Source organism: Cylas formicarius, unplaced genomic scaffold (assembly GCF_029955315.1).
Source record: "Cylas formicarius isolate icCylForm1 unplaced genomic scaffold, icCylForm1.1 PGA_scaffold_7__23_contigs__length_41026272, whole genome shotgun sequence".
In the NCBI taxonomy this organism is placed as follows: Eukaryota; Metazoa; Arthropoda; class Insecta; order Coleoptera; family Brentidae; genus Cylas; species Cylas formicarius.
In genome coordinates this window covers 23,408,263-23,423,223 of record NW_026844352.1, presented here as the reverse complement: position 1 = coordinate 23,423,223, position 14,961 = coordinate 23,408,263, and the positions used below count along the sequence as shown (strand labels likewise).

General features: G+C 34.1%; 1 protein-coding gene across 4 annotated transcripts in view; it reads left to right on the top strand.

Moving 5' to 3' along the window:
- The window catches only part of LOC132705510 (potassium voltage-gated channel subfamily KQT member 1-like), a 145,393-nt gene that overhangs the window by 93,500 nt on the left and 36,932 nt on the right, over nucleotides 1-14,961 (top strand). For all 4 annotated transcript variants that reach the window (XM_060676120.1, XM_060676121.1, XM_060676122.1 and 1 more), the window contains exons 7-10: nucleotides 3,473-3,563; nucleotides 9,683-9,809; nucleotides 10,469-10,644; nucleotides 11,307-11,564. In XM_060676120.1, coding sequence (XP_060532103.1) covers nucleotides 3,473-3,563; nucleotides 9,683-9,809; nucleotides 10,469-10,644; nucleotides 11,307-11,564 — 652 coding nt within the window. The remainder of the gene's footprint in view (nucleotides 1-3,472; nucleotides 3,564-9,682; nucleotides 9,810-10,468; nucleotides 10,645-11,306; nucleotides 11,565-14,961) is intronic.

The window sequence follows — 14,961 nt, the reverse complement described above, 5'->3', positions numbered from 1 at the left end:
TTTAACAAGATCATAATTTATTTAGTTAATAGCATTTAAAACATTTTCTTTTGGAAATGAAAAATATTAATGAATAATGAATGAAACATATGATATTTCGAAACATTCTGTGTATCAAAAATAAATATGGAGAAAATAATCGGCACCTGTGGAACACCCGAATTTGTTTCTTTAAAGGAAGGAAATAATACATCACTGGCGAAAGTTCTCTGGAGCCTAATAGCGGATCAAAAATTTAACATATCAAGCTTGGCTTTGGTCAGGCAAAACGAAAATTGGAACTTAAGATTTATCAATTGCTTTTGAAATGTCATTAACTACCTTATACGAAGGCTATTTGGGTCGTTGAGCACGAAAGCTTGACTATACAGTCGGTAAAATGTTGTTGGTTTCTACAAAATTTTAATTTTAGCGGCTGCAACTGTTTCCAAAATTTTATTAAAGACTGAATATGCATATGGGATATAAATGTGAGACATGGTTCGGGTTGCTTTGGGAGTCAGACGAACATTCTCAGTTTTCCAATCAGAGGAAAATGTCTTACCGATAACGAAATTTGGAAAATTTGTATATTATGCAACAAGTGCGGTACACGGCATTTGACTCAACAGTTTATTTGATACAAGCGGAGCCAATGTTTAATAAACGAGTGACTTAAAAAGTTTACCGAACGTGTTGCATGCTATACTTGTTCAACGACCATTAGTTTTTGGGTACATTTTCGCAAAACAACACGAATACATTCACTGACATGGCCGTCAGAATTGACAAACGTCAAATTCAAGGCGTGGGAAATACCTCCGAAATCATCCGATTGCTCCCGGTAAAATCCCGGAAATGTCCGAAGTGGTTCGGATTCATGGGAAACGAAACTGACGTGGTAAAGTGACGCTTCCCGCACCCTAGAACGGTGGATAATTAGGTATTTTACAGACGGGAGTAGAAAATAGTATATTGTGCTACAAGTGCGGTAAACGGCATTTGACTCACGAGTTTATTTGACACAAGCGGAGCGAGTGTTTAATAAGCGAGTGGGTTAAAAAGTTTACCGAACGTGTTGGATACTATACTTTTTCTAGGACCGTTAGTTTTTAGGTACATTTTTGCAAAACAACACGAATACATTCACTGACATGACCGTCAGAATTGACAAACGTCAAAATTGAAGGCGTGGGAAATATCTCCGAAAACATCCGGTTGCTCCCAAACCGGTACGGTAACATCCCGGAAATGTCCGAAGTGGCTCGGATTCGTGGGAAAAGAAACTGACGTGGTTAAGTGACGCTTCCCGCACGGTAGATCGGTGGGTAATTAGGCATTTTACAGACGGGAGTAGAAAAACATATTTTTCGACTCCTATGATACTTAATTATACACCGATCTAGCTTGCGGAATGCGCCACTTTACGTTACCACGTGAGTTTTTTCTACCACGGATTCGAGTCCGTTAGGGCATGTCCAGGATATTACCGCACTGGTTTGGGAGCAATCGGATTTTTTCGGAGATTTTACCGCACGGCTTGAATTTTGACGTTTGTCAATTCTGACGGTCATGTCAGTGAATGTATTCTTGTCTTGTTGCACAATATAGTATAATATATTCCCAACGATAAGGAATCACTAATTTTACATTCTGCAATCAATAGCATCACCCAAGGTAAGATTTTATTGCCTTCGCACATCTGTATGCTTAGAAAATAAAAATGACTGGGCCCAGGCTCAGGAAAAATTCGTTTATTAATTCCGGATCTTGAAAATTACTCGGATTATCTTGTCTATCTGTAAAATAAAATTAGTGTATCCTTAACTCTCTCATTCAATTGGCAGAACAATGTAAGTAATTTCTCAAAACCACGTTCACGAGTCGCTACTGTTTTGCATTTAATAATGCAGGTTATTTGGACAAAGAACATTGTTTGCTGATTTCTACACTTATCCAATTCAAATACTTATTGTGCACTATATTATGCTTTTTATATTTCTTTTATATTTCGTGTGATGTACATCAAATTTTGTTTCGTCCTTTTTATTGTTCACACGGAGTATAATGATCAAAACGTGAAAGTATACAGCTAAACGAAATAAAAGCGATTACTAACCCAAATTACATCTATTAAAGTTTCCGATGTAATTGCGATATGATCTGCAGCAACTTGATACCTGTCAAACTTGTTTAATAAATATAATAAGAAACATGAATCACCTGAATTTGAATATAGGATTTATATCACCTACAAAAACTACCGAATTAGAATCCGGGACTACCAATTCCACCATACGACTCAGATCAGATAGCACAAAACCTACGTTAACATTCGGTGGAACATAGAAAATAACCACGACAAGTCTTCTCTTATTAATGATTATCCATAACAGCTCCGAACCAGTACTTTGTATATCAACCTTTTTTCTCTGATTTCTCTCTTGTTTTGCAAAATGGTGCAAATATTTGCTTTTGAAAGTAGTTAAACTTTCAGTGCTAGTGGAGTGCTTCCCTTTCTATTTTCTACCCGCTGGGTAATAATAGATGCAATTGGGACATCCGCATATCTGCGGACATGTCTGTTCTCTGTTCTCTGTAAACCTACAATTAAATGACGAATAAATTCTGAACCGTTTGAGCTGAAAACTTGCAGTTTGCTTCCTTTTTCAGTTTATAGGGCATATGGAAAAAGGCAGCAATCCTATCGCGGCGCCCGCCGTTTTTTCACGATTTTCAGTTTTTGACTTTCCTATGGAACAAGGCAAATGGGAACAAAATTTGATTCTGTCGTGAAATTTTCTGAGAGTAGCTTAGTTTTCAGTTTCCAGCCGCAACTGAAAATTCGTAAAAAGAGACCTTTGTTGTCAAAGTTGTACAGGGTGCGCAAGATATACGCTAAAATAAGTGCTCCCAATGTCCACATCGAATATAAATTATTTACCGTTACTCAAACACGTTGGGAAATAGGACAATCTGGTTTAAACAGAATTACTATTTGTTGTACAAATTTCTATATTTTCAGACAAAAGAATACCAATCATTTTGCAAAAGTTACATGGTGGTCTCCAGTACGATAGCAACGCAACATGTCCTTTTAAGTCAAGAAGCCGCGAAGATTTCGAAAGTTTGCAAATCTCCCACTTGTGTGTTTCCAACTTTACGCCCGCAGTTAAATCGAAACTGCTTAGAACTTTCTTAGGAACTTTAAAAACTAATATTTACCGCCAAATAGATATTTTGTAGAATTTGTGCCGTTGTTAAAATATGTATTTTAATATAATCTGCTTACAATGTGCTAATAGAATGAGCCTGAGGAAATCCGCAGTCAGCAATAATTTAGAACAAACCTAATTAGTTATTTGCAGTTTCAATAAATTCGTGTTTTAATAGTTTGGGAAAAACCAGTTTGCCTTTATCGAAAACTATTGTAGTTACTAACCATGCCAAACTTTTGATCACCTGACGTTCACTAATTGTATGTCTTTTTCAGATTTATGTTAGTATTAGTCTGCCTAATATTTAGCGTCCTGTCAACGATCGATACGTATACGAATTTTGCCAACGAAACGCTTTTTTGGATGGTAAGTTCCGACACTACTCGTAGATAATGTGATTAATATGGGCCATTTTTCGCGCTGTTTTGTCGAATTTCCGGAAATGACTCCCGCGATAAAACTCCCATTGACGTTTCCATTGTGGAAACGGATACCCGAGACCTATTTACTAACCTTTTTAGTGCATTATGTGTATTTTTATCTATATTAGGTGACCTACTTCCCTATACCGCCGATTCTTGCCAGCATACTTCCTTGCCAAATGTAAATTTCAACAAATAAAACAAAATTTCCAAATGGAGTTGGTATTCTATTTCAAATTGCATGATAATTATTGCCCAATTACAATTTTTTGTTAACCTTAGCTGTTGCTATGCATAAGAAAACATGTCGATATGCATTATGGTAATTACAATCTAATAAAACTCTACTAAATCGTTTTCCAAAAGTTAGCAAGAAAGTTTTAATTGTGTGGATTAATTAATATTATTTAATATCATTTCAAATCTGTCCAAACGTAATTCTAAAAAACTTTGCGTTGCATTTAAACAACCTTTTACGATTTTTGAAAAAAAAATGTCTCTTTCGAAAATCATTGCGGGTCTTGTTTTGTGGGAATATCGGTGACGTTTCAGATTATAATACTTACGTATATCTCAGAAAATGTGAGAAATTAAAATGATTTTTACTTTTACCTGGTTTGTTATATTCAAAAACAAACAAACCTATAGTGCTTTTTGATACACGGGTACTAACTACAGATTTGGTTTAATGTTTTTCATTTTCGTCTGTGTTCACAAAATATTAGGGCTCCGTCAAGTCCCCCCCTTCCTTCATACATCTTGGATATCAGCATAGACAAGATTAAAATGAAAATAATGCGCACAAGCCAACCATAAATAAAACTTTCGAGTACCATTACACTCTCAGAATTTTGTACAACCAATATTAAATTCAATTAAATTTAATAAATTTAATTATAAATTGATTAATATAATAAATAATAACATTAAATTAAATAAATTTAATTCAATTTATAAATTCAAAATTTCCGCCACCCCCCTCCCTCTTTTCCAACCAAGTTCAGAGATTCTAACGGTATGAAAAAGTTTTATTTTGGTTGAGGCCGAAGGGGACATTTTGCAAGCCTGTTGGTTTCTTCACAGCTTAACTGAAACTGAAAACTCTGAAGCAGTCAACAGGATGATTGGCAAAGCGTCAGCAAGTTCGATTTATAAATAACCAATAAACAAGATTTGAAAATAGTATTAGAGTAGCCAAAATTTCGAGTTGGGTGTGCAAACTTGCGCAAAATTCAAAAAATATATTGCGAGAGAGCAGAAATCTCTCTTCCGGTGATGGTGGAAACATCAAGTTTACCCCCATTAAAAAGATTTTTATATAAGAAATGTGCACAAAAATCGGTTTGGGTTGTGCAAAATTGCACATAACGTGCGCTTTATTTTATTATTGTTTACGTAAGAAATTAAGTAAAGTAGATTTTACGTGAGGTTATAGAATGGTATTTTCTATAACAGTAATTTCAGCCTCGTTTTTGTTGAAAGCGTTGCTTAAGAACTAGGTATAGTTTGGTTTAAATTTTACCACTCATTTAGCCATAAAATGTCCGGATAGAAGTTGATACATTTTTTTAAGGAATTTTAATTATACTACTGGATATTGTTAAAGCGAAACATAAACAATTCATTCAGTTTTTGCAAAAGAAATTTTTGTTAAATAAATTCAAGCCAAATTGTACATTCACTGTATGAAACATTCTGACCACATAACATCTATACTATGCAATAACCATAAATTTCAAAAATCAGGACATGTGAAAGTATATTGCTTATTTTTTTATGCCATTTGAAAGCAAAATCATATAGAAATCAATTCTTAGAAAGTAGCAAGATATCAAATGTATATAAAAAATGTGCTGGTTTTTTGGTTAACTCTTTCAGGAAAAACGCAAAAAAATCCTTTTTTTAATCAAATAACTTTATATTAATTTAAAATATATGGTTTTTACTAGCAAACTTTTGAAAAGTATTAAAAGATATAAATGAACTTACACAAAATATTCTTAAATCAAAATATGAAAATATGCCTAAAGTATTTGTTAGAATTTGTCCTTTGTGTGTAGATCTGGTAACACAAGCCTTTGTCACATTCCTTACACATATATCTGGAAACTTTTCTTTGTTTTTCCTTTGATATGTTGTATGTGAGCATAGAGGCGGTTTTTTTCTTTTCAGTTGAGGGAACTAATGTGAGGAAATGTCTGTTCTGCAGTCTAGCCATATCAGCAGTTGCAGAAATGGAAGTGGGCTCATCGGCAATGGATTTGCATTTGCAACAATAAAAATTAACGCCATTAAACAGAAGAACTTCAAAAAATCAACAATATGTGCGAATAATAGCCAAAAAAATTATACAAACCTTTTGAAAATTCGATGTAGAAGATTTTGTTGAACTGAGCAGTCGGCACTGGGCAATATCCATTGTATGACAGAATACTTTCTTGTACCATTTTATGGTCTTCCGCATACAATCAATGCTGCTCATCATCATATCCGAACGGTCTACTGCTTCCATATGTTTATTATAGTTAACCACACATTCCGACTTCTTCAAGGGCTCTTCGGTGGCATTGTCAATTTTATCAAGTGTAACCATTTTGTTTTTGTGCATTGTTGTTATCATCATCACGTCTCTCTTGCCTTCCCACCTCAAAACCAGGCAGATACCCGCACTTCTCCAGTCTACTTCATCTTTTCCTAATTTTTCTTTTAGAATCGGCATGTGAAATCTTTTAGGGCTAACAGTCCCACAAGAATTTGTTTTTTTTTTGAAGAAAATATGATAAGGTCGGACTGCTATATAAATTATCTGTAAACAGGGAGTGACCTTGGTTTAGATACGGTTTGATTAGCTGAGCTACAATATTATCAGTGACTCTTAATCCTGTAATATTTTCTTCTGAATTATATGTATCCTTACCAATATAGACAATAAACTCAAGAATGAATCCTGTTTTACAGTCATATAAGACTCTACAGATTTATACCAAATCTGTGGCGCTTATTTCTTATGTATTGCTTAAAAAGAAGTCTTCCTTTAAACAGTATTATATTTTCATCAATCACTAGGTTTTCAAAAGGATAGAATTGTGATTGAAACCTTTGCTTTATTTGTTCCAACACTTCTCTTACTTTATGCAATCTATCACCAGTTTTAGCATTCTCGTTGTTTGAAAAATGCAAGTTTTTTAGAATTTGTAAGTATCTGTCTCTTACCATTTTTTGGCTAAAGACTGGAGAGTATAAAAGAGGATCCGTTGACCAATGTTTTTCAAGTCTTCTATTTCTACTCATGATCATAGTCAATCCAAGAAATGTCAAAAACTCATCTAAATCAAGAATTTTCGAGCTGTATCTTCAGTAAAAAGATTCAAAAAATAATCTATTTCTGGTGAGTCTTCTCTCAATGTCATGTCCTTTACTCCACTCTATCTGTCATCAAATTCATGCAACTTAGGCACAAAGTTCTTTTTTGTCCAGTTAATATGTAGGTCACTATAGTCCTTGGTGAATGTTTTCGTTTGAGGTATCATTATGACTCTCTAAACTTACATCTTGCAATTCTTCATCAATATCTTCTGCAGAACTGCTTCCTCCACCGCCAACATCACTTGGCAAATATTCACTACCACTATCAATAAGTCCTCTTCACTATCAATTGTTTGAGACTTCTTACTTCTGCGTCTGTTAGTCCGCAATAATCGCGTGTAGCGTTATTATTTATTTTGCTTCTACGCACGACATTTTGAATGCGACCAAAACACTTTCAAACACGTCTTGTCAGATTTTTGAGATGTTTGACAGATGCACGATGTTGAGTGTGTATATATCGGACAGTGGCCGCTAGTCCATATGCCAAATTTTCCAGTCATGATATATCGTCAGTCGGACCACTGCCAATTTAATTTTTCAATCCTGCCTGATTTATCATACAGACGTTTTAAAATCCTAAAAAATGCCTGACCTACATATCGGTCACCCGTCTGTGAGGCAATTTTTCAACTGTCAAATATATATTTCAACCGTCTTGAAAGGGTTAAAAATTAACAAAACATGAAAAGTGAACAGAACAATTTTAAAAATGCAATTTTCGGCCAACAACTTATTTAATTTAGTAGGAGTACACTCATTCCGTTAAAAGTTCCACTCGTCCAAGAACTTCTCAATTATTCTCTTTACTTTTCGACATCTGCGATCGAACATCGTTAAATTACTACTAAAATGAAAACCATTGTAGCGAGTTAACTTGAATTTGAAAAACTCGCGCATTTGTCAATGTTCAATGCGATCGATAAAAGCGTAAGGTAATATAAGAAAATAAATTAGGTTTCAACTCGTTTATATCAAATTCGAGCTAAGTATTTCTTCAATCTAAACATCATTAGAAAGTTTAGAAATTAATGCAAAATATTTTCAAAAACTGGAAGGCAAGACCAAAGTTTTAATTAGTTTCTAATCGGATTCCAAAAATTTATTTTAAAAAAATTGCTCAGAAAAAAGCATATGACCTAAAATTTTTTGTCTAGTTGATTTGAAATTCGAATTCTTGATTTTTAAATCCCGTTTACTGAAAAATAATCCTATATTACTAAAATGAACACCGACCACCGAACATTTTCGGAAATAAATGTCAATAATTTCAGAATAGTTGAACGCATTATTTCAAATTTGGAGTAGTTCAAAAGGGCTCCTCTTTGAGTATCAACGCCGCTCTGAGCGGATTTTCGTTCTTCCAGCACAATATATTAAAATTTAATAACAAAAGGCTAACATTATATTTAAAATGTCAGTCATTCCCATATGATTTAATATTGCAATACAATACAGTTATAATAGATTACAATAATGAAAAACCATATTACAGATAGCATCATAAAATATTTGCAATGTAGTGCAGAATGCTGGTGCAATTTGATTTAAAAAAAATTCGAATTTCTTGTAGGACAATAGTTAATCACATTAAATTACTTTTTATTACTATTTAGATTTTAAATATACTTTTGCAGTAAATTTTTCCTCCGAAATTAGGATTTAATAATGACAGGTATACTGAAAATATTCCTAAAGATGCGGTATTATTTAGAGTTGTTATTTCTTTGTTTTTAAAGAAACTTCCACAGGGTACTGTAATACTATTTACAAATCTTCTGGATTGCTAATACGTCGGTTGTTGGTGAATCGACCTTACTCACGTTTCTCCAATCACCCTGTTGACTTCTTCAGAGCTTTACTAAAATAACATGCGGCTTTTACTAGAGTATTAGACTCCAGTTGCAATAAAAGCGAAATTTAACTAAAAAGAACAGAATTTATCCCAACTTTACAACGTTGCTCGTTTTATCCATCTGTAATATAAGATTATTTCGCAAAAAAACGGGATTTAAAATTCGTTTACGCCCCCTGGGGGCCATTCCGGAAACTTAAAAATGATTTCCGTCAGTTTTAGTTATTGTCACGGCATTTACGGCTTTACTTTTAAGGCCGACTTCAAACACCGTTTCAGAAAACCGATGTCGATATCAATATTTCTTTCGTTAGTATGGAAAGCAATTCAAACTAGCCTTAAATGAAAATAAAAAAAGCTGTAATTTTTAAGTGGGAAAATGTCATTTTGATTTAAAAATAGTTTTTACTGAGCTGGAAGTTGAAAATTATTTTTCTGGTTGCTTCTGTACTCCTTAAAAAAATGACTAAAAACGTATTTGAAAATAGCTAATTATAGATCGTGTATGAAAAATGGAAAATCTTCTCTATTATGGAGAACATATTTCATTGAAAAACCAACGGTAAGGTTATAACAGGCATATATAAACCTTTGACTCGGGAAAAACGTGGACTAATACAAAGACCGAATGAATGTCAATTAGCAATATGCACTCGTATCGGTATCAGTAACTAATACATGTTTTCCTCGAAACATAGCCAATTAAAAATCGTTACTCTAATTGAAGGAAATTTAAAAAATCCGGAAACGGAATACAAAGCTACGGCTCCGTTTGCCTCAAATTAAACTGTACGAGTATCTGCGTTTGGAATATGAGCACCTTTAATTAATTTTTGTTACAGGAAATCTGTCTGGTTGTATTTTTCGGAGTCGAATACATCGTCCGGTTATGGTCTGCTGGTTGTAGGTCAAAATATATGGGTTTCTGGGGCCGTCTTAGATTTATTAGAAAGCCGATTTGTATTATAGGTAGGGGTCCATTATCCGTTCAAACTTTGCATCAACATTGATCAAAGTTCATTTTCCTGCGAACTGTTAGCTCGATTTGGATATATTTTATGTAATTGTGTTTCTTTCGCTACTCCTTATAACCGATTAACATGGACTCATCGGACGTCTAATTTGTACCTGATCGACATTAGCCTCATCCAAGTGAGCAGTTCTATTGGGTTAAGGTCTGGATTGCGTGAAGGCCAGTCCAAGGTTTCAATATCATTCATCATTTCAATAATCAACTGCTACTACTATTCTTGCAGTATATGGTTTCACATCATAAGACTCCTTTTACAGTCTGTCAAAGTTACCCGCATTTCATTTAATAACTAAGATTAAGATGCTGAAAAAGAATAAGACCATTGACCTAGACAGGCTCCTAATAGTGTTGACAGAAGTGCCCACAGAATGTGATGAGTATGTTTTCTTTAAAAACTCCGTACATACTTAAAACTTAATGAAATTGTTTTTCATTAACATCATTTCTAAAGGTCTGAGCTACAATTAAAGAATATGTATATCCAAACTCAGTAAGCAGTTCGTTATGAATTAACGTTGAAGTTGACCCACACAAATTTTAATGGTGCTTTAATTTTAATACCTAGCGTTCTATTTTTTTTTCTGTTTCCGTCCAGATTTAATAGTAGTGGTGGCTTCTATCGTCGTTTTAACTGTGGGTTCGAATGGACAAGTGTTCGCTACCTCAGCTATTAGAGGGATACGATTTCTTCAAATTCTCCGCATGCTTCACGTCGATAGGCAAGGAGGGACATGGCGATTGTTGGGATCTGTGGTTTTCATACATCGGCAGGTAAGAAAGAGTTCTTCTCTCTTCTTTTGTTTCAATAGACAGCTTGTTTTATTGGATAACAGTTTTTTTTGCAAATAAAGTCGCTTACACAAGTTTATAATTAAAAGAAATAAAATAATATGCGACATTTCAGGAAAAGTGATAAAGCCTTTGCCCGAGCGTCTAAATATTTTTGAATTTGACCGTGGAAGTGAAGTTAATAGGTACGTAATTACACAAATTGAACCAGACAACTTCAATTGTAAGGTGTTTTATAAAGCATTGTTATTTTTCCGGCATCGATTTATCATTTTCCTGACAGGCAAATACAAACTCGGTAGTAATTATACCCGAAATTTGTAAATTGGGTCAGGTTTATTTGAAATCGGCGTCTTGGGATCATAGCGGTAAAAACTATGCGAACGTTATGGTAAAATGGGAAGTGGGAATTTTCATAACAATTGTATTGTTTCTGCAAAATTTCATCGTTGAAAAATCTAAATTGAATCCTTTATCTTTAAAAATGAAGTACTTACAGATTTTTAGACAAATCATCTACATACAGACGTCTCTTGGATATGAAGGCAATAAAAATAATACACCTAAAATAAACTTTTGAGGATGCAATCTAATATCGATTCATTTCAATAATTGATTTGTGCATTTATAATTTTTTTTTCTAGGAGTTGATAACTACCCTCTACATCGGATTCCTGGGCCTCATTTTTAGTAGTTATTTCGTTTACTTGGCCGAAAAAGATGCAGTTGGACCCGATGGAAAAAACACGGGAGGATTTGCGAGCTACGCGGACGCCCTCTGGTGGGGCGTGATTACGGTGACCACGATAGGCTACGGGGACACTGTACCACGAACCTGGATGGGAAAAATTGTGGCTTCCTGCTTCAGCGTTTTCGCGATTTCATTCTTTGCTCTTCCAGCGGTAAGTTTGATTACCACGTTTTTATTTACAAACCGCAATTTCACTAATTTAACTAATTTTTACTCTAGATAGTGCCATATATGAATATATTTCATATACAGGGTGTTTCATAAGTACTTGCTGTATGTGCCAATGTGGTAGTATTTTAATAGAATAATGATAATAATAATAATACTGATAATAATGATAATAATGATAATCAAACTCTTGACTGGAACCTTCGGCACTGCACTAACACTCAATAACGCGTTTTACCACAAACCGAAACTCAATTTTACGTACTCGACGCGCGTTTCGCCAACCAAGTTGGCATCTTCAGGAGAAGATTAAAACAGATTAAAAATAATTCACTCTAAGACTTCGCCGTTCTGAATATGTAATTTTATTACCCTACTTATCCATAAAATTTTAAAGAAATTCTAATGAACATGGATTAATTTTTTTCGCTTTAAATGGGATCAAAACTTGTTTCTTATCACCCTTAAGGAGTTTCTAAAAATGCACATGCAAGAAGCTACCAAATGTTCCCCGATTTTTAGGAATATATTAGCAACTCTCCTTTTACAATGCTTCGTTCAATTGAGGATATTTAAAAGAGTTAAAGCGACGGGGCTGCGATTCCTAAAACTTCAACAATTCCATGTAGATCTATACTATTTGGATAAATGAAGAGCGTTCACATTCACCAATTTACTCGACGAGTAAAAAATCGTTTATTCAGGATCGCAAATTAACTGTTGATTGATTGATGTGGTGGGTGGAAATTGCTCAGTAAGATTTAACAGTTAGTCCCGTACAATATACAAACTAAAAAGTAAAGCAATACAAAAGAAGAGAAAAACGATATTTATTTATTTATATAAAATTGAGTATATAATAAAAGAAGAAGACCTGACCCGAAAACGATCTCATAAAGAATGACGTTTTATGAGGGGAATACGATACAATGTGCAAGTCAAAATTGTCATCAAAGTACTTTAGAATACGAATACAGCCTTTCATGATCCAGAATATTTAGTTCACTGCATATAGAAATGTTCGCGCCGTCCAAGGGATCCTTAACATCCTGCGGTAGTATATCATTTCAAACGGTTCTATTCTATATAATATGTAAAATTCCGACCCATAAGCGTCGATGGAGAATATTAGCGCTTTGAGAAGTTTCATCTTGTCATTTTCTGCATGTTGTGGTCTTTCCAGATTTTAGTCAGTCCACCCAAAGCTTCTTTTGACATCCCAATCCTTCTCTTGATCTCTGTCTCGGAGCCTCCTTTGCTAGTTAATTTGGCCCCAAGATAGATGACAGTGTCCCTGGTTTTTATATCATGGATGTATCGAAGTGGTATTGGGATTGCCTGAGGTCTATCCACAATCATCAAACAGCATTTGGAGCTATTCAAACGTAGGCCTGGTTCCAAACCTGCAGCTTCCAGGCATTGTTTACCCCTGATACCCCCAATCGAACGTACACAACAATTCTGTATAACCTTTGCATCACGCTCCAGATGCAAAAGACTGAACGCAGTATCATACGATTAAACTGCGATAAGACTAAACTATCATCTACATAATGATTTTTAAAAATTACTATTGATCAAATTCAAATTCACTTTAATGCAAATGCTTCTTCCACGCAGTTGCTAATATGACCCGCCTTAAGAAAGCGATCCAGATGACTATTTAACCAGTTATATATCCCATGAATGATATCTGGACGAAACAAAACGTAGAATTGAGTATCATCAGCTTATAAATGGGCAGATGCTTGTCTAAGATGAAAGGTCAACTGTGATGTGTAGAGTATGGGTAACATAGTGTGGTGTGACAAATATATTTGCATTTCTGAACATTTTCTAAGTTGAAGAAGACATTTATTGTAAAATGCTCATTTTAAAAAGTGTATAAATTCAGACCAACTTAACTCTTATTGCATTGACTTTTCTTATTTTAAATTTAATAAGATACTGGAGACAATATGCAAAGTAAATGCTACGTCATAGAAACGAGCGGAGTTGCACTTATCTCTTTGTCAAACGTTTTGGGCATTGTACAGCTCCTTGTACTCGTATCTTATTCCTTTTAATTTACGGCAAACCGACCCGTATCATATAAGATTCTTGTTTTGACAATCGATTTGGATTTTTTGAAATATTTTTAAGATTTTAAGAGATTCCTGCTACTATTTTTTGCATTGCTTTGTCTTTAATGTATGTCTGTGAGACTTCGCGATAGGCCAAAATGAAAGTAATCAGAAAATGACAAAGTTTTGGCCATTATGAAAAATTTATTTGATCCTGAGAGACAGAGAGAGATAAAAACAATAATAATGATCCACAAACTTGCGGTTAATATTTTCTGGTATTATCGTTAACATGCTTTATAAACTGAGTATAGTATCCTATTTTATTGCCCGCTCTTAACCATATTTTGCCTGCGGATCATAATATCTTTATTGCCGTAGGGTTGTGGCGAATATAAAGCAATAGAGCACCTCTATAAATATACAATGTCCCTCGTGCCGAGCAAAGTACAATGTAAAATATTAACCCCAAAACAATACATTACACGCAACGCATACCTACTTAGATTTAGGGGATATTTTAATTCACTCAATCGATCAGACAGGTTCTATCTACCAGGGGAGTTTTCCCTTTTAAAACAATGCGGCACTTCATTTCCAAAGATCCATCGGGTGATGTATTCGAAAACTGTAACTATGAAATCCGTCTAATTTATTTTTCACATCGAACGTTTAAATTAAACACATTGAGGATTTTCATTAATTAACTAGCGAGGAGTTTTATAAATGACGCAAGTTTATTTTGGGGCTATCGGAGCCCACCGGGTCCAGTGTTTAACACTGAACTAGGGTTTAAAAAATAACAAGCTAGATAGACAAATTATTTACTGCGGAACATCACAGTACTATCTTTTTAACATTAAAATCTCCCCTAATCCAGTTCAAAATCTAGTTCCGATGATTCCCACTGTCGATATAATAAATATAGTAGATAATATTCTTACTCGGAATGAACTAATCATGTAATAGAATTTAATATATAATTTAATAGTTTTTTTTTAGACCATAATTTTGTTTCTCAAAGAAACTTTCACAGGTTACTGTAATACTATTTACAAACTTCTGGATTCTTCCTGCGTAGGTTGTTGAGTCGAACTTGCCGACGTTTAGCCAATCATCAGAGCAGTCTCAATTAAGCTCTGATTGGCGAAACGTCAGCAAGTTCGATTCAACAACAGACGCAGAGAGAATTCACAAGTTTTGTAAATAGCATAATTATTTTGAATTTAATAATTAATAACAATAATAATAATAATAATAATAATAAATAATAATAATAATAATAATAGTAATAAATAATAATAATAATAGTCTTTA